The 25680-nt window shown below is 40.4% G+C and overlaps 1 protein-coding gene across 1 annotated transcript in view; it reads left to right on the forward strand.

Annotated features, from left to right (window-relative positions):
• LOC139470168 (phosphatidylinositol 5-phosphate 4-kinase type-2 beta-like) overlaps positions 1–16382 on the forward strand; it is a 55556-nt gene extending 39174 nt beyond the window's left edge. The window contains exons 6-9 of the mRNA XM_071252470.1: positions 12258–12296; positions 13363–13476; positions 14829–15102; positions 15531–16382. Of these exons, the coding sequence (XP_071108571.1) occupies positions 12258–12296; positions 13363–13476; positions 14829–15102; positions 15531–15706 (603 nt within the window). The 3' untranslated portion in view covers positions 15707–16382. The remainder of the gene's footprint in view (positions 1–12257; positions 12297–13362; positions 13477–14828; positions 15103–15530) is intronic.
• Positions 16383–25680: the final 9298 nt, after the last annotated feature.

Consider the following 25680-nt stretch of genomic DNA (forward strand, 5'->3'; position numbering starts at 1 on the left):
ATGTATAGGGAAATGTTGACTGACAGCTGCTGCAGACCCGGGGCCAAATATAAGATAAATACTGCTCTGTCAGTAACTTTACTACACTCGTCCAGGATAGGGATTCGGATTGAGGAAACTAATTTACTATCATGAGGGAAGTACTGAGTGGTTTCACATAGAGCTAGAACATCCTTGTAAAGCTTTCACTTCCTGCCAGAATATGTTTTGTGGTCAGTCTTGTTGAAAGGCTGACAATGTGTTAATGAATGTAATTGAAGGAGCAGGTTCAGGAACAGGTGATAATGGATACATTATTATGGGAGAAATTGGAGAGATAAAATGTCACAATGACCCCGCCGACAATTAGAATACAACATGTCATAGATCATCATCACAACTCCACATCACTACACTCCATTGACACATACCAGATCAACTGGTTTCAGGGTTTTAGACTGGTCTGTATGTGTGGTCAATAACACACTCCCAAAATGCTTTTTATGTTGTAATAATTGTAAAGGTGAAATCTGTTTAGAAATCCTGGGATTTTCTAACCCATTTGTCTCTTCATTCAACTAACAAAGTCGGATGAGCCTGTTGGTGACCACCACACCTACATTCAGGTAGTTTGTGCAGCCAGATTATTGGCTACTTTGTAGACTGCTGTATTTAGGCCTACGTAACACAGTGACCAAGACCCCCGTGGCTATCAATTATTCCTATTCTAGCCAACATGAGGACTGATTGAGTGCAAATATGCTCACAAGTGCTCATTATCCATGGCTGAATTTGAGAATTTACCTGTTGGTGCAAGTTGGTGATCCACAACTTTACTTGTGAATGTACTTGGGCAGTGGTGGGTGGTATCATATTTGTAGTTAATCTTTCACCATCAAGTAAGGCTCAATACAACAAGTGTCTGGTTCCTCATATCCAGACAGTCCCTGAAATTGTACCTGCCCCTAACTTCTTTTGCATTTTTAGTACCTTCACAAAAGAAACAATTCCATTTTAACTCATTTTTTTTGTTTTTGAACCAGTTTCCAACTTTCTGCATCAGTATGCAATTCATAGTATGTCAGGTGTGTAAGGTAGCCTAGCTATGCCCTGGGTCACCATGACCTGGGTGCCCATCTCTACCAACTGCTGGATGCAGAGGGCGTGAATAAAATAGGGTAACAGACATCATGTGAAGTATGACTGCATTTGGTGAAACAGTACCTAAGATGTAAATTCTACTTTTCACAACATCTGCAATGGCAAGACTGTAGTGCTTAAGAATAACTATTAATCATTGACATCTGCATACATTTCTTGTATGCTGCTCAACTCATGGGGCAGTGAGCACAGTTTTAAGTCAAGACAAAAATAAATTAATCATGAACATTTTCAAATTTAATGAGCTACGAACTCCATTTTCCTCTTCCTGCAATCTGCAACATTCTGTCTGCCTAGATTTTGAAAAAGAAATGTATTAAGAAAGATATGATTTACAGTGCCCTGACCTTCAAGTTCTTGTCATATTTGAGACTGAAATATGTGTGACCTTGACCTCTGTTCATTTGGCAGTGTGTACATACCATCCTGACCTTGACCTTGTTTCGGGTTGGCCACTGACCCCCTTAGACCTTACCAACTCTGTAGAGTGAAACCCTGTAGAATTATCATCAGTCGTTTAAAGACTTCCTTTCATTTCTTCGTTCTTGATTGATACCAGTATACATAACCGTGTAATTTGCGCTAACAGCGTCTGTTCAGCTGTGATTGGTTTCAAGGAAGAGGACAGGAAACCTTTGGATGTGTGTTTTCAGGGTCAATTGGTAGAGGCTGTCTTTGACAGCATATATGTCATTTCTCTTACCAGCTTGATGGGTCAGCAATTGACCGGAAATGGCCGTTCGGAGACAGTATCGGTCATGGATTATTGAATCTAAGAAGGTTATGGCAAATAATTTCCAGATATTCCCATTTTGTTACTTTAATGATAAGACTCATGCATTATGGTAGAGCAATAATTATGACTATATTTCTCTGATGTAGGGTATGGGAGCTGTCTGTAAATTAATACTTATTGTCTCAGAGACTTGTGCAAGTCTACTCAACATGGGTAAAGACTTTTATGGGCTAATTTGCTATAGATGATTGTAATGTGGGAGACAGAGTTTAAGGCCATATGTCCCAGTGTTGGAGGGGTGGTTGGGTAGCCTTTTGGCTAAAGTATTAGCTTGTCACACCAAAGACCTGAGCTCTATTCCCATCAATGGTACAGTGTGTGAACCCTATTCCTGTCTCCCCTGACATGATATTGCTGGAATATTGCAGACTCACTCTAAAAAGTGCTGTAATGGCTTCAAGATATTCACTTGAATTATTTTTCACTTTTCTGAATCCCATAAGCTGAGTTGAGCTCTTGACGTAACACAGATACCCCAGAATAGCAGGTAGACTCTCAATAGGCAACGGCAGCCCCCCTGGCTACCTTCATGTGTCCCAGGGGAAAACCCCTAATGTGGTATGTCAGACAGTGGCAGGCAGCAGGAGCTAGGGACCAGCACTAGATCATGGGGAGGAGAGGTGTTAGGCTCAGCTGAAACATGCTGTGTCTGTATTGTTATACATAGTGATATTTGTTAGAAACAGGACTGGGCCATCTAAGTGTCTACCAGAACAGTGAAGGTGTGGATGGAGTGTGAAGGGTTTTGTTATGATCCTCATGTTAAACTTTAAAAGGGGCATCTAGATTCAGAGGCCCTCTCCCTTCCCCCCTTCCCAAATTCTGTCAATTGCTGGTGGGCAGGGCTAAGACTTCATTATTTAAAAAACTACCACAGTGTTGATGAATATTGCTGGCTTGCATTTAACATCAAAACAACATCAAAACAACGATCACACAATCGTGCTGAACCAATGCATCCTTGGTTTGTTCTTGAAAAATTCAATGACAATATTCACTTTAACTTTGTTAAACATTGCTCTTTTACTTGTTTTGATACATCAAATAAATAATTTATTGAAACCACCAATTGTGAATTATAACAAAGGTTAAATTTAGGTACACGTCTTCGTCTGGCAGATGGGTTGTGTTTTCGTGCAACAGACAAAGATAAAATAGTCATGTCCTGAATATCCCTTAATTGAGCGTCTCATTGAATGTCCTTAATATTGGGACATTGACTGAGACCAGTGTTCATCATCTTGGTTCTGTAGATATGCTTTGGGATGGATGCTTTTTTGTCAGGGCTCCCCAGAACAATACAAGCTCGTAGACGCAGACTGATGAGATGCTGTCACTCCTAAGTGTTTTGGAAGACAATGGAGAAAGTTCAATATCCCCATAATGTCATTTCCAGTGCAGTGTGTTATGCATCTTATCCCAGGGTCAATTTTCTGGGCCGTAAATTGCTCAGACAAGGTAATTGATGGTAACCGATTCTCTATTAACGAGACTTTCAGCAAGGGCTTGGTAGAGATGCAGTGTTAAAGGCTGGCTATTAACAATGATGATTTACACTGCTCTCATGGCGGCAGGACATTCAACTGGTTACCAAGGATAGACGGGCAGGATTTACTGATCTTGTCCAAGGAAATTGTATTCCTGGCCAAGTGATGCATTGCTAAACCCTATCAACATTGAATTTTGTGTCATTGTACCGTGATGGGTTGGGACATTGTGTCCTTGTAGCCTGATGGGTTGGGACATTGTGTCATTGTACCGTGATGGGTTGGGACGTTGTGTCCTTGTAGCCTGATGGATGGGACGTTGTGTCCTTGTAGCCTGATGGGTTGGGACATTGTGTCATTGTACCGTGATGGGTTGGGACATTGTGTTCTTGTAGCCTGATGGGCTAGGACATTGTGTCATTGAACCGTGATGGGATGGGACGTTGTGTTCTTGTAGCCTGATAGATGGGACATTGTGTCATTGTACCCTGATATTTTGGGACATTGTGTCATTGTACCGTGATGGGTTGGGACGTTGTGTCCTTGTAGCCTGATGGGTTGGCAGGTTGTGTCCTTGTACCCTGATGGGTTGGGACGTTGTGTCCTTGTAGCCTGAACGGTTGGGACGTTGTGTCCTTGTAGCCTGATGGGTTGGGACATTGTGTCATTGTACCGTGATGGGTTGGGACATTGTGTTCTTGTAGCCTGATGGGTTAGGACATTGTGTCATTGAACCGTGATGGGATGGGACGTTGTGTTCTTGTAGCCTGATGGATGGGACATTGTGTCATTGTACCCTGATATTTTGGGACATTGTGTCATTGTGCCCTGATAGTTTGGAACATTGTGTCCTTGTACCCTGACGGGTTGGCAGGTTGTGTCCTTGTACCCTGATGGGTTGGGACGTTGTGTCCTTGTAGCCTGAACGGTTGGGACGTTGTGTCCTTGTAGCCTGAACGATTGGGACGTTGTGTCCTTGTACCCTGATGGGTTGGGACGTTTTGTCCTTGTAGCCTGATAGGTTGGAACACTGTACTGTTGTACCCTGATGGGTTGTAACATTGTACTGTTGTACCCTGATGGATGGGAACATTGTACTGTTGTACCCTGATGGGTTGAGACGTTTTGTCCTTATAGCCTGATGGGTTGGAACACTGTACTGTTGTACCCTGATGGGTTGGAACATTGTACTGCTGTACCCTGATGGGTTGTAACATTGTACTGTTGTACCCTGATGGGTTGGAACATTGTACTGTTGTACCCTGATGGGTTGTAACATTGTACTGTTGTACCCTGATGGGTTGAGACGTTTTGTCCTTGTAGCCTGATGGGTTGGAACACTGTACTGTTGTACCCTGATGGGTTGGAACATTGTACTGTTGTACCCTGATGGGTTGTAACATTGTACTGTTGTACCCTGATGGGTTGAGACGTTTTGTCCTTGTAGCCTGATTGGTTGGAACATTGTACTCTTGTACCCTGATGGATGGGAACATTGTACTGTTGTACCATGATGGGTTGTAACATTGTACTGTTGTACCCTGATGGGTTGGAACATTGCTAATTCTTTCAGTCATCATTATTTAGCGTGAATACTACATTACAGCTTCGTTAAGTGGCCGGTTGATGCATGTCATTGTATCCAAATTGCTTGGATCGATGCTCATGATGTCAATCACTGGATTGTCTGGTCCAGACTCGATTATTTACAGACTGCCGTCATATAGCTGGAATGCTGAGTGTGGCATTAAACAACCAACAAAAACAACGTTAAGTGGCATTTAGAAGTTGGTATGTTGAAGAAGGGAGATAGTTCCATGGATATACAACTTCTTTATTACAATGATTATGACGTTCTCGTGTAGATACTAACACCGTTATGAAGCAAGTTATCACTTGTTTGACAATGATGTTAGAATCTGCACTGAAACATCGCAGTCATTGTAATAAAGATGTTTATAGCCATAGAACTATCTCCTTTGTTTATTACATCAGTTTCTGGGGACCATGTGGGTTATATTTTGTAGATACATATTTTGAAATAAGATAACTTTATTTCTGAGACTAAATGTCAATCTACGTCAGTAGCAGCCTTTCAGAGGGACGGTGTCTCTCTCATTGATAACAAGTGCTTGCTGATCAGGGGTAGGATAAGCTGAAAGGGGGAGTACTGTATTTCCTCTAAAACGAGCCGGCCTTTATTAAGGTTTAGGTTAAGGATTTCAAATATCCAGCTGCTGCTATACCACGTCAGTTCATTGAATTAAGCATGAATAGCAAGGGGTTGTTGCTGGATGCTGTTACTCAACAAATATCCCATTGTGAATTTTGAAATATTTCTGTAAACAAATAGAAAGAAATAAAATTAGCAAGCTTGTTGTTGATCATCTTCCAGAGGCAAGGGAGTTAACTGACTATAAAAGTCCAGTTTTCACCCTTGCCGAACTAGGCTGGTATTATGGAGTTACATTTTGGCTGGACTAACGAGTCTTTGCTTAGTCCAATCAAAATCGCACACCGAAATCAAAATCCGGTTTGTAAACTGTTGTGCAGATTTGGATCAATTGCAGGATTTGCAAAGCATGTGCACCGCCAACTTGTTGTCAGCATATATTTCCAAATCTTTTCATGTTTTTAATCAAGGTGCTCACATGATTTGATGCATTTCGCGATGTTAGACCAATATAGATCTTGATTATCGATCAGATCGTCCTGACTGGGCGCCACCATTTTGTGTGAAACAAACGCAAGTGATACGACAGGTGGAATCTGATTGGTCTATAGGAGATGCCTAGAGGGGACATATCTGGTAATAGCCACGGGTGTCGCTATGATCGAGCCAACTAATTCCAGTCTAGTTCGGCAAGGGTGGAAACTGGACTTTTAAAGTCAGTTAACGCTCTTGCCTCGGGAAGATGGTTGTTGATTTGAATGCTATGGCAGCAAATCTCAAGGACCTAAGGACCCCCCTTATTTGCGAACACAACTTTGTACAACTTGATTTAGTCACGATATGGCTGAGATATTGCAGAGTGACTATAAATCTGAACTCACTCACTCACTCACTGCCGTTAGACTTCATAAGCCCTGCAGGCCCTGACTATAATCTTCAGGTCTTCATTTAAAAACTAAAAAAATTCACACAAAAAACCTGCGGGTTTCTGTGACAAATAAATCGTTGCCTAAATTTACTGCAGGCCATAAAGACCATAAACATTTCCTGTACTGATCCCATCTTGAAACAATATGGCCCAAATATGGGACGGCATCTTTAATGGTTGGGTCTAAAACTGAACTGAAATCAATAAGGCCCATGCCCTTAATAGAGCAAATATGTAATGTAATGTGGTACTTGTTGACAGTAGGGCATTCGTGTATCTCTCATGAGTGACATGCATGAGTGTATGATCAGGTCCTCTGTTGAGTTGTGTTTTGTAGGTTGACGAATAAGTCAATGTCCCTTGACAAAAGTAGGCATTCATGCTGACCTTGTATCTTTGATGAAGGTTCCTGTTCGTTGAAACTGACTTTGTTGATGCTTTAGTCTGCATCAAAGTTGTTTTTTTCAAGGGTGTGTGTTTAAGCCAAGGTTGTTTCAGGCCACTTCAGCTGCATCACAGATGCCAGTATGTATCTTGTCAATACTGGACTAACTTCAACTGAATCACAACACCCAGTACGTATCAAGTCTATACTAGACTAACCAGTGGCCGTTAGCATGAGCAACATTCCACTCAATGACAGTGAAGCAGTGGTTGATAGCATGAACAATAATCCACTCCATGACAATAAAACAGTGGTTGATAGCATGAATGACGGTCCACTCTATGACAATAACATATGAAACACTCACGCACACGCACGCACGCACGCACGCATGCATGTTGCTATATGAGTGCAATAATCTTGAACACCCCATTTCACCTCCCCCCAGCCCTCAAAATACACGCTAACCTGAGACTACTTGATTGTGCAGTGGACAAGCATTCACTGACGAGTAGTATTTGAGGGCTCTAATTCTGAATGTTTTCAATTTAGCTGCGAATGGAAAGTGTAAAAACTGACAGAATATGAAAAACCTGAAGACACCTTTTGTCTTATTCAAACAGTGCTAGCTAGGATGAATGAAATAAGGTTTACACTAGTATTCTGGACTAGTCTTCTGGACCTTTATGCCTGTTCACACACTATTTCCTGAGATCTATTTTGGCAAGAGACAATCTAATGGACATTTTGGACGAGAAGCCCAATAAACTAATGAAACCCTGTAAATGCATTCATGTTCTAATGACATTCTCTCATTGTAAAACATTGTTGACACACACAGGCTGCAACAGTGTATCTTTTGTAAACAATCCCTGGCTTAGCATTGCAACAAAAGCCCTCATTATCCAAAGCCCCAAGTGCATCAATATGCTGCGTAACACCTAACACGAAGTATGCTCTGTCAAACAAGCAGGAATACCACGGCTTTCAGGACCATGCACTCTGGAGTGGAGACCAATGCACGGCTCCACAACTATGTCTATGTAGAGATCAGGCCATACCACCATCTATTGCCTGGCTCCCCAAGCATCCCCCATCCCCCCAAGTGTATCCACATATAATTCCCCACCCCCCAGGAAACCACCAGGGAGAGATTGGTTACATTGATGTGTACACAGAGAGCTGGCCATACCACCATCTATTGATTTGGCTACTGCAAGAATATTGAAAGCCGGCGATCAGACCATTTAATTTGCATGGCATGTGTAGCTATGGTGGTAGTATTTCCCACTGTGGGATATGTCTGGCGTTATTCCTTCAACATGGAGACTGAACATGTTGAAATATGGCCATGCTTGTATTTTTGTTCTTTCAAAGGGTTCAGCAGGTGACTTGCAGGTGTATGTTGATATTAACGATTTTGATGGCTGAGTGGGTTATAGGAGGTGGGTAACGTGACCAGGTTGGTGATATATGATGGTTGTTAGCAGGTGGGTTATTAGAGGTGGGTAACATGGTGGTATTTGATGGTTGTTAGTTGGTAGGTTATTGGAGGTGGTTAACGTGGTCATATATGATGGTTCTTTGTGGGTAGGTTATTGAAGGTGGGTAACATGGTGATATATGATGGTTGTTAGCGGGTGGGTTACTGGAGGTGGGTAATGTGGTGATATATGATGGTTGTTAGTGAGTGGGTTATTGGAGGTGGGTAACATGGTGATATATGATGGTTGTTAGCAGGTGGGTTATTGGAGGTGGTTAACGTGGTGATATATGATGGTTGTTAGTGAGTGGGTTATTGGAGGTGGGTAACATGGTGATATATGATAGTTGTTAGCGGGTGGGTTACTGGAGGTGGATAACGTGGTGATATATGATGGTATTTAGTGGGTGGATTATTGAAGGTGGGTGAGATACCTTAAAGGGACCTTCCTGGAGAAAAATCAGATTTTGACGTCTTATGTAAGACCACAAAAATACAATTCACAAGCTTCAATTCATATTTATAACACAGATGCATGGCATCAAACATTCGGACACATTTTCTTTTTGACGTCATTTCACAGTTGTATCCTGGCATCCATAAGGTCCCTTTTCTCCTGGTGAGTCACATATAGTGATTGAGTTTGTAATAATGCTGAAAGTAGCATCAAACAGAACTTTCACTTGTGATTGGTTTCTTTTTCCATTTTAAGACATAAAGAGTTTAAAGTGTCAGTGGACTATATGTCATGTTATGTGCACAATCTAGACCCTGTAGGGCAGTATTGTAAGCAGTACTGACAGTCTGAGAAGTATTTGGTATGTAGACACTGTAGGCCTATTCTGTAGACCATTTACACAGACTGAGTAGATTAAGCATGTTAAGAGATACACAGGTTGTTTCGGGTTGGTTCCAGAGCATAGACAAACAAACAAGGATGGTAAACCTAGACTCAGACTCTCTGCCAAGTTGGGAATCTTTATTGGATCCACCTGATGCAGTGGAGCACCCTGTCAAACCTAAACATCATGCAGCAGAAGCTGTAAGGGCAGTAGCGTCTAACACCTAACCAGATGGAGAGATTTAGTCGGATTTCCATCATGGAGGCAACACAGTGCAGAGATTCTACCTGACAGGTGTTGGTGCTGATTGGTCATGGTCTAGTCATAGAGAACATAGAGTTGTTCTGGAGGTGACTTTAAGAGGGGTGAACACTTTCCGACATGATCATGTTGTATCTTATGAAGTGTGTTGTTTGCGTTTAATGCCTCACTCAGCAATATTCCAGCTACATGTACATATTGTACAGCCTGCCTGTACATATTGGAGTCTGGATATGACAAACTGGTGATGTTGTAGCATCCATCCACGTCATCAGGTTGGAAGTTGACAAAAGTCTGCAACAGTAAACTGTCTGAAACTAGTAAAACCCAGGGAGGACTTGACATTTCCTTGTGGAATACCAGTAGTAGATGGCATCTCTGCACCAGATAATGTTTACAGTGTAGCCAAAATAGAAGTTCATTTCTAACACTGACCATTGAGGTATGATGACATACTCCCAACAAAGTCACTGAGCCAATAAGTTGCCTTGTACCACCAGGTATGGGCTCTTATCAAGTGAATGTTTGACATATACTGAAGTAGATCTTGATATGCACAGGCTTCAGATCAGGGTTTTTTTCTAAGGCATTGACAGATTGTCTTCAAACATGTCCTAAAGATATTTTTCAAAGTTTTGTAAAGATCAAATATTGATAACATTATGGAAAATCCTAATCTCAATTGTTTCAGGCAAAATCACTGTATACATGATACAGGTTTCACAGTGACAACCACATTTTGGGGCGTCCTAGGGTCCTTGAGATTTATGCTATAATATTTAATTCTAGGGCTCACTGAATTTTCAACTTTGGATTGAGACAAGAACTCCTTGACTTCCATGCTTAGTTTAAGTCTTTGGTGGTCCAGTCGTCCATGGCACTGCTATTCACTTTGCATTCCTTCATATTATGAACCGCCGTGGTCTAGTGGCAGAGCGTCCACCCGAAGAGCGGAAGGTCGGGTAGGACCCCAGGCCGCGTCATATCAAAAGATGGTACTTGTTGTTACCCTGTTAGGCGCTTGGCATAAAGGGGCTAAAACAAGGACTCGTCGGCTCGGAGTCACTAAACTGTGTCTGAGTGGTATATTCATGTTAATCTGGGCTGTGGTATCTCAGTGAGCTAAAACTATAAATCGGCATCAGTCCAGACTAGTACAAGCAGCCACAGACCACATGAACATGCACGTCGCTATATAAGTGCAATAATCTTGGACGTGATGTTAAACCCCATTTCACCTCACCTCACCGCTATATAAGTGCAATAATCTTGGACACGACGTTAAACCCCATTTCACCTCACCTCACCTTCATATTATGCTGACATGATGTTTTATAACAGAAATACTGTTCAAAGCAGTGTTAAAGCCGACTTACTCACACACTTTGTAGATACTGATGTGAGTAGTAGTTAGTGGTTAAACTCCTGCATTGAAGGGTGTATCTAGTCTGAAGACCTGCATCACTTTGAGTTTCCCCTCAGAGCAGTACAGTGTCATAACATTGACATACTATATAGGCTAACCGAGTTGACCGTTTCCACACAGTGCAACCCATTTACATCCCCCATCTACTAGTGATCCCTCGATTAGAGCCGATGTGGAGAAACCAATGAGTTGATGCAAGCTAAGCTGTGCCCTACTTGTACTGGGATAGAAATAAACCCCAAAAGTCTACCAGCCTGAATGTTGGTAAATGTTCAAAATTCTACCAGCACTTGCGATACTTTTGACATTGGTTAAACTGGTGCAAGTTTCCGTCCCTGTACAGATGTAAGTTGTTCACCAGGTGAGCCAGACAAGGCGTGTCTGTCCCGAGTAGACAGGTAATACCTGTGGTCAGAACATAAGCTGACAAAGATGTCTTTGTGTGTATTGATCTGAGCAGTCAAAAGGCCAATCCGTAGTCAGGTTCTCACAGCCTCCACGTATGAATGTATCACTAACACTTTCTTCTATACAGTGTTGAATAAAGGGGGTGGGTTTGTGTGTAGTAGTATTAACATGTGTGTTTACATTGTATCAGAAAGAAGATATCCTATTCATTCGTCCAAGTTGGGGTGTGTGTATGGGTTATCGATACCAGAGAATTTACTCTTTCAACACGGTAGGCCAGTACGCGGGCCAAGTCGTAGCCACATCAAAATAGTATATAATTTTATTAACCTTATGGTCTTGTCATTCATTTATTAAATCTATCACATTTCAGAATGTCTGAAATACGTATTTAATTTCAATTGATCATTTTGTAGGTTATAAATTGATGCACTCCCCGCAGTGATATTGAACAAATTATTTCTCGGACACAGGCTTTAATAACAGGTCCATATCAATTTGTCACAGAGCAAAATAAAGACGTTTCAAGCAAATTTTGAAATAAATTATATAAAGTAATAAATAAAATCAACAAGGCATATACTATACTAGAAAAGAAACGTTCGATTTTTTAAATGACTTAACTGAACTTTATTTTTGTTTTGGTTTCTGCTATAACTTAGTTGATAGATAAGACAAGTGTGTTCAGGTATCAAACCTGCACAGTTAATTGAGCATTATCAAACATTACAACCTCATTGTCAGAAGAAAGGGCGGTTGCGCCACCCCCATTCCCCCAGGATCTGCCAGTGGTGTAAAACAACACTCACTCAATCGCTGACACCTCTCACTTCTGCTCCACTCCACTCCACTCCACTCCACTCCACTCCACTCCACTCAGTGCCTGTTGTGTAACGATATGATATATATGATGTTTCATCTATTTCAGGGGTCTACAGTTGACAGACAAGCAAGCGACAAAGAAAGGGTATGTGACAGAAAACATCGTTTTTAGCTTTCTGTTTATATCTGAGTACAACATGTTTACTCATTCACTGAAAATGCAAATATCTTGGGGCTCTGGATACACGTATTTGGGCAGATGTATAACATTTAACACATGAGCATCAAAAGGATATTGTAGAGAGAATGGACCTCAATGTACTGATATACAGGAAATACGGCACACCCTTACTACTCACTCACTCACTCTTTATCATAAATTAACTTTGTCTTGATTGCTATGGAGAGCAGGGTACTGTTTTACAAAGCAGTCTCACTCTCAGGGCTTAGGTTATCGTAACTCCCATACCTTAACATAGACATACGACAGTTCCAGCGCCACCTTGATGTATACAACGCCACCCTGATGTATACGAAACTGCTTCCCTGGAAGTCTGTCCTGTATTATCAGTCAGTGGTTGTCGACCAATGTATTACAGATGACGATCCCTGAAGTTGTGGGGATTTCATGTTAGAATTTATCCGCAGCAACCAATGTTCGCCGTAAGAGGCTACTTAATTGATGAGGTGGTCAAGCTGGGTGATCAGCGTATCGTCGTACCCTTACACCGTGGATCATAGCTCACAATATCAGTCACTGGATTGTCAGGTCCAGCAGTGGTAGAAACTAACATTTTTGGTCCACTAGTCCACTAGTATGATAACATACAGCAGAACCCTTAAAAATGTCAATTTTCTACTGGTTCTTATGATACACTAACTATTGGGCAGTTTGGCAAGGACTACGGGGCTAGTGCCAATGTCTAACGCTGTCAAGACTTGATTATTTAAGGCCAGTCATATGGCTGGAATATTGCTGAGTGTCACATTACACTACAAACACACACACATACAGATAAAGTAATTCAATAAATCATGGGTGCTCTAGTGTCCTAAATCACAGACTATTGATAAATTTACATAATGTATATGTACCTTCAATTCTACTGTATATTATTTTCGAATCTTGCAGATATTAACTTTACGATTGAAGTTGGAAAATATCAAGTTATGTGATGCATGATTTGATGGTGTGTTTTTGTGTTCTCCAGCAAAAGCTTCTGCCAACATTAAAAGATGTGGACTTTGTGAATGATGGCGTCACAATTCAAATCGGACAAGAAGCCAAGGATAATTTCATGCCGACATTAACGAAAGATGTTGAGGTACTGATACACAGCTGCTCTGAGTTATATTTCATTCCCAACATGTTGAGACCCATGAAAGATCCGGGGTGGAATAGATCTTCAGCAATCCATGCTTCCCATAAAGGGTGACTATGCTTGTCTTAAGAGGTGACAAACGGGATCTGGTGGTCAGACTCGCTGACTTGGTTGATGCATATCATCGATCCCAATTGGGTGGATCGATGCTCATGATATCAATCACCGGATTGTCTGTTCCAGACCCGATTATTTACAAAGCGCCATCATATAGCTGGAAAATTGCTGAGTGCGGTGTAAAACAACATACCAACCCAACATGTTTAGGACAGGCCATTTTATGTTCTGTGGACTTCAGGGAAAGTTTTTGAAAAACAGTAGTATTCCCCAAAATGCAGGTGAAATATATTTTCTCACTCCTTGGGTGTCCAATACACTCCTTGGGTTTCCCATTCTCTCCTTGGGTGTCAAATACACTCCTTGGATGTCCCATTCTCTCCTTGGGTGTCCCTTACACTCCTTGGGTGTCCTATACTCTCCTTGGGTGTCCAATACACTCCTTGGATGTCCCTTACACTCCTTGGGTGTCCCTTACACTCTTTGGGTGTCCCATACTCTCCTTGGGTGTCCAATACACTCCTTGGGTGTTCCATATTCTCCTTAGGTGTCCAATACACACTCTTTGGGTGACCCATACTCTCCTTGGGTGTCCAATACACTCCTTGGGTGTTCCATATTCTCCTTGGATGTCCAATACACTCCTTTGATGTCCCTTACACTCCTTGGGTGCCCCATACACTCCTTGGGTGTCCTATACCCATTTGGGGTATCATATACACAGCTTTTTTATTAACATTTTGCTATATTATTAGTCTTCATGTAAATTATCAGTCCTGAAAATATAGAGCTTGCCCACACTCTAGCTGGTATGTGAGAACTGGGCTGGTAAGGTAAGTAAAGCAAATCCCAAATATATCCAATGTTGCCTCTGCTCCCAGGGATAGTCTCTGGTAACATCATCCAACTGAGATGGCTAAAGGTACCAGTCATCTAGCATGGTATTTACCACTTTTCAGAAACTAACAGTTTCAGTCCACTAGTCCTTATAATGATAGCATATAGCAAAACCTTTAAAAATGTCAAAATTCTACTAGTCCTTGGGATACCTTTACTATTTGGCAGTATGGCAAGGACTATAGGACTAGTGCCAATTTCTAACCCTGCTTTTGAGTATAGTCTGAGGCATCTTCGGTGGTCAGGGGCTGAGTTATACACTCAGTAGCACATACCATTTGTGGGAGTATTTCATTCTTGGTTTTCACTCTAAAAATGCAGTTTGAAATGTACCTTTTCAGTTCCTGGCCAGCTTGCACCTAATGGACTACAGTCTCATCGTGGGCATCCACGACCCTGATAAAGGTGATTCAGATCAGACCGACTTGCCGGCCCCTGATGATGGGGAAGAGGGGGCAGACGAGGAGGAAGAGAATGGTTTGGGGGAGGAGGAGATGACTGATGGCTATGGAGCCGTCCCCACCCCACCGGACAGCCCGCAACCTGCCACACCCACCCCCTTCACAGGAGAGCTGGACTCCAAGCTGGAGCAGTATGCAATTAAAAGTAGTGAAAGTAAGTTCTAGTGTTGAGGAACCCCAGAGGGATTCTGGGTTCGAGTTGGTCCCCATTGTTTGTTGTAAGAAGAGATTAAATGGGCTTCACACAAGGCCAAACTTAGCATTTTTAGTACATTTTTTAGGGAATAATAACAGCTTAGCTTACTAGACCAAGCAGAATTCTACTAGGCTGGTGGCTGAAGTCACAGGCTGGGATTACATTGGATTGACTGGTCAGACGGTGACTTGGTAGATTTAGTGTTATTGTACCCCGATGATGTGAATCGGTGCTCACAATGTCAACCACTGGTTTGTCTGGTCCAGATTGATCAATTACAGGCCACCACCACACAGCTCTGATATTGCTGAGTTTCAGCGTTACGTTTCTCCTGAATGCCTCAGAAAGCAATAGTAACTCTCATGCACTGCCATCCTCCCTTTCAGATCAAGAAATCTATTTCATGGCCCTCATCGATGTCCTGACGAAATACGGAATGAAGAAACGGACAGCACAGGCTGCCAAGACTGTGAAACATGGGGCAGGGGCGGAAATATCCACGGTCAGGCCTGACCAATATGCCAAGAGATTCCTGGAATTCATCTCCAAGAGTATCGAGTAAGCACAACCCTACAAGGTGCACAGTGCAGGCTTTGCCTCGTCCCAGGGAAGAGTCCTTTTGACTGTAGTACTGCAGATGAACTTACTGTTATAAGGGTCCAACTAGGTTGAAACATGTTGATACATGGTGACCACGAAGGCATCATATGGATTGAGAGTGTACGGACATACGGTCTCAGAAGCAGTTTTTTCAGTATGTGATAGTTTGCTTTCTAATATGTTTTCATTTTGTGATTATTGAGGTCACATGTTGGTGGAAAGAATTTTTCAGGGACTGGATTTTTTTTAAGTACATTACTTCCTTTGTGATTTGATCTTTGAATTCTTTTAAAACCAAATTCATTTTATAGTGTACCCTTTTTACCCTTGCCATTGTGGTCTTTGATCATGAAGCCATCTCCGTGAATGAACCAAGACAGAGATCTTCCATTTTCATGTTGTGTGCATTTCTCTGCTTGTATTTCAAAACCAACACTCTCATTTCAAATGAAATCTTCCTTAATGTCTCCTCTATTACAATATTTGAGTGTCATTTTAAGACTGTTGTACAATCCTTTTAGGTATTACACCACCCAAATAATGAATGAGAATGCCAAGAACTATGTTTCTGATATTTGCATATGTTCTGAGCCCTTAATTGTCATAGCGTTTAGAAATTATTATAAAATATTTTCATTTTTTACGGTCCTGTTTTAAAAATGAAAGGCATTTGCAAATGTGCAATGACAACTGAGATTGTGTTTAGATGATCCTGTGGCAGTTATCTGATATTACACATGGACAACGACATCCTCATAAATTTAATTTTCATCTCTGTATTATTTTTAGACTAACATTGTAACTCTACCCGATTAATTATTCTTGACACTAATCATGTTAATGGTAATAGTTATTCAGTTCAGAAGGGGCAATTCAAATACGATGACTCTTGATGTTTTGTGCTCTATTCAACTTGTTTATATTTGGTGGTTTACATCAGGACCTCTTGTAGAAAGACCATGTTATTAGTTGGCCCTCACTGTGCAGGACCTGTGTCATAGAGGTTGTACTTGGAAGTTTTATCCTAAGTGTTCCCGGTAATTGGCAGTCTGACTATTTGACATGGAACAACAGTCTTCTGTTAACGGAGTTTGTGTCAAACATATCTGAACTGACTTTTATGTAAATTTTCAGTTGATTTAAGCCTTGACATTCTGAGTGGAATTAGCTAAGCTTACTAGATTTAGGGAAGTTTTTACTGGATTCAGGTTTCGGGCTTTTGGCCAAATTTGCAGACTGGTGTTGATATTTATGTATTTGAATTTAAAAAATCAGATTGGGGATGTAAAAGGCTCACAAAAAATGTGAAATAAGAAGTCGGTGATGTAAACCTGTAGGTTCAGAAGACACTGATTGGTACCAGTCTCTCTAACAGACACTGTCATACTGCCAAGGGAGATTTCACTTCTCCTGTCTTGAAACATGTATAAACATCTTATTTTGCGGAGGTATCATGATTTAATTAAAGGTAACAGTTAACCTGAAGAAGAACCAGGCAAAATATAAAAAAATTCTACATTGGACCAGCATGAGCTCTGGCCTCTACTGTTGTTACACAAACATATAATTTTACTCGATGGAAAATGAACGTTTTGGTCCAAAACACATTTCAGGTTTTCTCCGAGAGTGAAACATATAATTCTGTTGTTTACTCAGCTAATGAAGCGATACAAAGGATATCATCCAGTACCAGCCTCTCCTCAGTCACCACTCTTTGTGACACACACAAGATAAGTTGTAGTGTGGTAGTACTTGTAGTCACAAGGGTTTTTTTCTGTTAGATGTTATTTTCATGAGCATAACATCAGTTACCATGGTTACTATGGGTTCTTTCCCTTGATAGTTTGATAGAGGTCTATAAAAATAACCCAAATCTTATCCAAGCATTGTTGTTTTGACAAGCACTTTCTACAATATCACAGTTTTTAATGACCCTTGAAAATTATCAACAGAATAGAACCTGTAGGTTTCACTTCATTCATCACACTTTTGTTGTCATATATGCCAAAAACAAATTCATTGGAGATGCGTAATTCCTTTTCTAATTCTCTGTGCTATTTGTTGACAAAGTCTGATCGTGTCAATGCTAATGCTTGTGCTTGTAACTGTGTCATCCTTTTTGTTACAAAGACTGTCTTTTAATGTTACTACAAACACAATGCGATTGTGGGTACCACTCTGTTTCTGTCTTGGGTGGAAACATGATAAGTCCTTTACAGGAGTATTATTCTTTTTGTTGTTGTTCATTTTCTGATTATATTCTTGACCGAGTCGGTGAACCTTTGGTTAATAATGTGGCTGTAACACACACGTTATGTGTGCTTGGAGTCTTCAGGTCAAAGGGAGATAACTCTATGAAATAGACCCCCAAAAACAATTTCAACAAAGGTTCAAGTGTGATGCACATTTTGATTGCACTTTCTTTGGACTTCTTCAGTTGATGGGTTTGCAGTGGATAAAAAAACATGTTATCCCGTTTTGCTTTGTGAAAACTTGTATTCCTGTCAACACAAGTGAGCTGGGGAATAATGTCAATTAATTCTCGGATTATTAAAACTGAAATACTAAACCACATTTCAGTGAAGATATCTCCGCCCCTTTCTCCTTAATGGCAGCTGCACGATTAATTGTCGTCATCGAGTAAACAACTTGCCAAAATGTGGCTCTTTTGAGGAATTTTTGCTGATAATCATTTTGTGAGCTGATAGTCGACAGATGATGTAACCCATTTTTATTTTTACGATACTTGTTAACAGTAATATCTTGGTTAAATTTACTTTGGTAATATGTAAAATAAAGTGAACTCCATTTAGCCACATTTGTGTCATGTGATACTGTAGGTTCTGCAAGACTTTAGAAAGTGCTCGTTGACGACCCTTAATCCTGATGTGAAGGTTCCGATGTAGTGACATGCTTGGATTGCTCAATGGATTCCCTACTTCCATATACAATCATGTATCGTGTCTGTGTGTTTCATAATTACACACTATTAATCTGAGAGAAATATAGAAGAAGCGTGAAACTCTTGTACTCACATTTCCTGAACAAATTGATCAATTTTGAAAATGCCAGAGATCAAAGTAATTAAACTTTTTTCTTGCGTATTGAGAAACAGTCTTCACTGTAAATCAATTACTTAAGAAAAAGTTGACAGTTTTCCTGGACTTGCTTCAAGTTCATTATTTGACCTGCAAGTTGTCAACTTCCTTATTCCTAGGTTATCAGCTTCAGCCTTCAAGTTCACTAAGTTCATCAGATACTGCTGTCATCTTCAACCTTCCAAGGTCACAGAGGCATCATTCCAGCTGGGTGCTATTAGACATAACACTGGCTGACATGATTTTTGTTTGTTTTGTATGTTGTTGAACACTGCACTCAGCAATAGTCCAGCTGTATGACGGCGGTCTGTAAATAATCGAGTCTGGACTAGACAATCCAGTGATTGACATCATGAGCATCAATCCATGCAATTGGGATCTGATGACATGCATCAACCATGTCTGCGAGCCTGAACATCCAATCCTGTTAGTCGCCTCTTACAACAAGGATAGTCACCTTTTACGGCAAGCTTGGGTTGCTGTAGAGCTATTCTACCCCGGATCTTTACGGGCTGACATGAGATTGGGATGACTCTTGTTTGCCTTTTGGCATTGTTACATCTTCGTCACAAGCTGAAGACAGAGGTTGGTGCAGGGGACAGTAGAACACGGTGTTGAAAAATAGGTTGGGTGGTTATTCTAAATAAGTACGAAGTTGCCCTAAAACCCATACCCATGAGATGAGATGTGATGGGGAGAGATCTGTGTGAGTCAAGGGTCTACTTGGATTATTTGTCAAAATAATTAAAAATGATAATTTTGGGTTTTGCAACAAAATAATTGTTCACAGGATGCCCTGAAACAAGATTTGATATGGGTTATAAAGCACCTCCTTTCTGAGTACAAAATTGTACATCTGAAGCAGTGACTAAGAACACATTCTGTCTCGGACAAGAATCCCTGGCCCCTTCAGAATATTTAGTGCTTGGTCCTTGTGTGGTATGCATGTATGACCTTGGTCACTGGGAGCCTTCCTCTCACGTCAAGCCAATCAGGAAGATGCGCCAGACTGGTTTGAGTGCCACTCCACACTTGGTCCTGGAAGGGTTGAACATGACAGTCTAGATGTTACAAGACAAATGCTGTGTCTGGAGAGCTGGTACAGCATGCTGCAGGAAGACTGAAGTCTGCAGGGTTAGCTAAAATACTCACCACCTGGAGACGATCACCTGCTTGTCCTCCATGTCTACACACAAATACAGATTTCTGTGTTCAAGGATTACATTTTGTAATTTTGTATGTATAATGTCATGTATTGTGAGTGTTTTTGTGGATTGTCTCCTTGTTAGAATTTTCCAATGCTAGTCTTGACAATACAGAATCATACAGAAACTGCTTTCAAAAAGCAAATATTCATGATTTTAGTGATTTGTTTTGAAATATAAGTATGATAATATGTCCTTATTATTTAAAGAAATATGTACCATTTTTGGCTGGTTTGTGCACCTTGAGCCATAAAACCTGCCAAAGAAGAATGGTAAGTGGTCAATGAATTATGTGATGATAACCAAAGTTAGAAGACCTAAGAATATGGTGTGTACCAAATGAAACCGGTTAATTAGCCCCCAAGTCAAGCACAGCATCATTCTCTTGTACTCGGTTCAAGTTCGTGCTGTGTCCCTACTACAGGAAATCCTAGATTTGTACTCTTAACAGATGTCGCACTGAGGTCTCTTGAAATGTGGGTCAGGTGCCATGAGGATTCCCTTAACTAAACCAAGTTTTATCTGAACCTCCTTGTCTGGTACCGAAGCCGGTTCATGAGTCTTATGTCGGATATAGAACACCATTCCTGATAAATCATTGTACCAGGTTTATCACAGAAGTTGTGGTGCAACACCAACGACCAAGTATTCATGTATTACATCTCATCTACAATAGGGTGCTGTTCGCTTGGTATAAAAGTGCCAGTCAGAGCCGTTATGTATTGACGTTATATGTCCAAAAACAGAAAAGATTTTGTTGAATGGAAATAAAACAGACCAGTTAATCCCACCACCATCCCCAAACCTACATCTTCCAGAGGCAGGTGAGTTAACAGACTATTGTCCAGTTTCCACCCTTCCGAACTAGGTTGGTATGATGGAGTTACATTTTGGCTGGACTAATGAGTTTATGCATAGTCCAATCAAAATCCGGTTCGTAAAATGCGCCCCCAATTTGTGTGAAACAAATGCAAGTGATACGAGAGGTGGAATCTGATTGGTCCATATGAGAGGCTTAGAAGGGACATAACTGGTAATAGCCACTGGTGGCGCTACGGTCGAGCCCAGGAATTCCAGCCTAGTTCGGCAAGGGTGGAAACTGGACTAAAGTCAGTTAACTCCCTTGCCCCGGGAATATGCAAACCTAAGGATTGGCAGTATTTATCTGACATCAGACTTTTGAACTGCTTGCTAGAAAGGAGATAAATGAATGTTTAAGATTGTGAAGTAGAAGAAACAGGTGCTTTGTGTATTTGAAGTTACGAAGGTAGAGAAATATTGAACTTCTGAAACCAGTATTTCTGCTGCCTGGCACCAAGGCTATGTGTTGGATCGGAGACCCCATCACGGAGCAGTGTTCAGTCATCCTACTACACAAATGTTGTCTTTGTAATGCTGTACTACATGTAACTTATATGAATATGTTTGTAAGATATTAAAGACATCCTTATATATAATACTTGTAAATTGAGCTCGTGTTAGGGCTTGTAGTCCTCTGCTTGTTTTGTTTTGTATAAATGAACATATTATTTCATTGTTACCAGTGCTACCCATTTTCATAGGAATCATTTAATAAAGTGGTTTTAAGTTTTCATTCAACCTACAATAATTTATGCTGATGTTTTCTCCATTGTGAAACGATTGTGACATGTGGTAAAATGCAAGTGGCATCATGGTGATGTTTGAACAAAGATTTAGTGGAACACTTTGTACAATATCTCTGTTTGGCAGTTAAGTGCAGAATGATAGTCCTGGAGATTACGAAATGAACACAATATCATGTAAACAATCTGGACCACTGTTAACATGGATACCTCCATGTCCAGATTGTAAAACTCATTCTTCAAGGCCAAAACAATTCTCTAATGCCTCATAATGTTATGTTCTTAATTGCTTACACAATATGCTTCATTCTGGCCCAGTGAACCTTGCTTCCAACTGCCTTCATTTATCTGCACATTAGATACTGATAGTGTTTCTCAAATTGGCATAATCATAAATATGTTGTCTCTTATTCAGATAATTGCTTGCCGTTTTCTTGAAACAGGTATTTTGACACGACTAGTGTTTCAGCTCTATTGTAATCAGTGTCCCCTGAAATGGTCAGAATTACTCAGTCAGAAGTTAAAACTCTCCAACTAATCATTTTATCTTGAAGAGAGGAGGAGTAGCCTAGTGGTTAAAGTGTTCGCTCATCACACCACCGCCTAGGGTTTAATAAAAGAAATGAGTACAGGAATTTTTTATCGCCTTAAAGATCTTGGGGTGGTCAGATAGCCAAGTGGTTAAAGCGTTCTCTCGTAATGCTGAAGACCCTGGTTCGATTCCCGACATGGGTACAATGTGTGAAGCCCATTTGTGGTGTCCCTCGCCGTAATATTGCTGGAATATTGCTAAAAGCGGCATAAAACCTCACTCACTCTTACTTAATTTTTAAGGTTGCAGATCTGTGAACCAAGCCTCATTGTAAGGCCTTTTTCCAGTACGCTGACCATGCTGAGATTATGTTGCCATTCAGGGACGTGCAGGAATAACAGTGGACAAGTCATTGAATGAGTCTGTCTCCATTACATGTGCTTCTCACAACACAGAGAAATATCAGTACTCAGATTGCTATTCATATGCAACCACAGCAAGTGGAGATGATCAAAATCTGAAGCAGTCCTGCACCGTAGTTCATAAACAGGTCACAGATGGTCACTTTCACATGTTGTTGATGCCCCTACAGAAGCTGGCCCCACCCCTTAAATCCTCCCGTCCTCTTTCGTAGCTTGCAGTGTTCACTTTGCATTCCGAACTCTTCTATATGTTCTCAATTTCTTTTTCTATAGATCTCAAAACTACATTTGCACAATTGTTTCCTTTTGCTTAGAGCAGTGTTGAAAGTTTTAGTGTTGTAAGACTTGGTAGTTTCACTTCATTATGACAAAAGGGTTTAGTGTACCCTTTAATAGATTTGATTTTTAGGTTTGTCTCTGAATTATGAACTTTTATATAGTGTAGGACCTAGTTTTCTAACGGCAATATTTAGGCACATGGAGTGTTTTAAACTTGTTTGCTTTAATTTTGAAGTCCAGACCATTTCAATATTGTTTTCATGTTTTCGAAATTATCAATTTGAAACATATTTTTTTTAAATGGTGATATAATCGCTTCCAAAACAGATTATCACCAATATTCCCATCTGGAGATGGTAAACAAATATCCAAGGGAGGCCACTCTGGGCTTAGTCCAGATGTACTGGTTATTTGGGTTGGCTGTAATGATACACATCAGGCAATCACAAGGTTTCTACCTGTGTGCATTCTAATGTAGTTCAGTGTCTATGATGTGTCAAGGAGTAACACAGAATCAGTGTGTTTATCTAACCAATGGGCTTCATGTTAAACCTGCCTTGTAGACATCAAATTGATAACCGGTTGGATTCCTTGCATTAAGCTACATACATTGCCATGAAACTATTAATGGAATTGGTCTGGCCTAAACAAACAGTGAACTATCAGTTGTCTCAATCCTAGCATACTGAACACATTTCTTGATATTTCTGAGGAATGTTTAAAAGCTGGCAAGGGTTTTTATGATACTTTGGTTGTACTGAGCTGTTTGGAAACAAAACCATGTCAAGGGCTAGCAAATGCTTTGTACCAGAATGCTTCCCAGTTTGAAAAATAATTTCTAGAAATTAATTTGAGATATGTCCATCAGTAAATATATTTTACAATGGTATGCTTTGTGATGTCATAGTTGGTCCTCACTTAGGATATTGAGATTGCCTATTTTGCCATCAATGTTTGCTGTTATCAAAACATGAAAATCAAAGATTGTTTGTATCAGATTATTTCTTCATGTAAATATTTCCAGTGTTAGCAACTTCATGTTTTTTCCCATTGAATTGTACAAACAACTTCACACACTTAGCATTGGGGAACATTTTTAATTTTCAAACGTGGCATTTAATGTTCCAAGCCATTTCTTCTTTGCATTGGCTTATAGTCATAATGTACTATTGACTATGTCCTGTCATTTACTAAGAAACCTTGTTAATCTGGACTACTGTTCTCAGTGATATTGTCCGGATTGAGAAATTACAGACAATTTTATAGATGCAGGATGAAACAGGGTTAGACACCGTTGGTCATATCAAATTATGCTTCTCAGCATTTGCAAAGGACCAACACATCATCTTTATTTAAGGGTGTGGTCCTCAGCAAATGTTGAGTAGTATTGTCCGCATGTCAGACTAGTTGGTAATGTAATATAACTCTGTTTGGGCAGGAAACAACTAGTCCCTCCAAATTGTCACTAGTCTCGGACTGACGGACTAGCTGCCTTGTCCATCCATGTACAAAGTAAGGTTCTTTTGGATATGTAAGAACGTCCCCAACATGGTTGACTGGAATATAGGGGTTCTGGGTCTACAGTGTCCAGAATATCAAGGTCTTACTGTATAAGTGTTCGGAAAAGTTATGCTACTTAAGCAGATGTGTTACAGCTGTTTGAGTATATTATAATCAGTAAATGTCATGTTAATGACTTAGGCTTGTCTGTCTTTTGGGTAATTTAAGTCTGTGATTATTGCTCTTTGAAAAAATACAAGTTATGGCCTCAACTTGCATTATTAACACAAAGTATTTATTGAATAGAAAACCAATCTTATCTCTAATTTAGAAGAACACAGGACCGTTTTTTAGGACATTTTCAAATAGATGTGATTTTCACTCTCTAGTTAAGATCAGTGACACCTATCTGGTATTACTGTTGAAATGATTCATGACTACTCTGTGGGTTAAACCAGGTATGTCTAAATGGCCAGTTTTTTAAGGGGGGTTATGAATGATTTTAATCAGGTCCCACTCAGCAACAATATTCGTGTCATTGTATCCATTTTATACCTGATTAGGTGACTGACCCCATACCTGGTGCTTTGAAAGAGCTTTTTATATTGTAATTGGCATTAAACGTAAGCAGCAGGAGACGATGTGTATCAGCTGTTGTCTGGACTGTGGTATGGAGGGGACATAGGTGTTGGGGTCATGTGCCTGATCATCACATTTTCTGGTCCTGAATCGTGCGTGAAGTAGCATTCCTTATTAAAAATGAAGTGAAAAATCATGTACAAAATAAAATCGTGATATAATATGTTAAAGTGTTGTTATGAGTTCAGTAACCATGGTAACCATTGTCTGAGCAGAGGCGCCTTGGATGAAGAAGTGGATGTGGTCAAAGCAGTTGATATTGGATTGAGGAACACTGATTTGCAAAATTGTGAACAGCAATGTTTTTTATCCATATTATTGATTATTATTTCTTTTCTGCACACTGACAGCAATAGCATATATGGTATATACTTCGCTGTTGTTTTACCCCCACTCAGCAATATTCTAGCTATTACCATGGCTTGTAAATAATTGACTCTGAACCAGCCAATCCAGTGATTAATGGTCAGAGCAACCATGCATGCTGTAGGGTACGCCACACCATCATCAAAGTCACTCAGCCTCTCCACCTGATCCACCTGTTCTGATCTAACAACCAGCATAGGGTGCCTGGAATCCACACTTGGTGGCACACAATACTGGATAGACATCTAATGTTGACAGAATTCGATATTTGTGTGTTAATCAACCCCATAA

The sequence above is a fragment of the Haliotis cracherodii genome, unplaced genomic scaffold (genome assembly GCF_022045235.1).
Source record: "Haliotis cracherodii isolate W230 unplaced genomic scaffold, xgHalCrac1.p SCAF_20, whole genome shotgun sequence".
NCBI classification, from domain to species: domain Eukaryota; kingdom Metazoa; phylum Mollusca; class Gastropoda; order Lepetellida; family Haliotidae; genus Haliotis; species Haliotis cracherodii.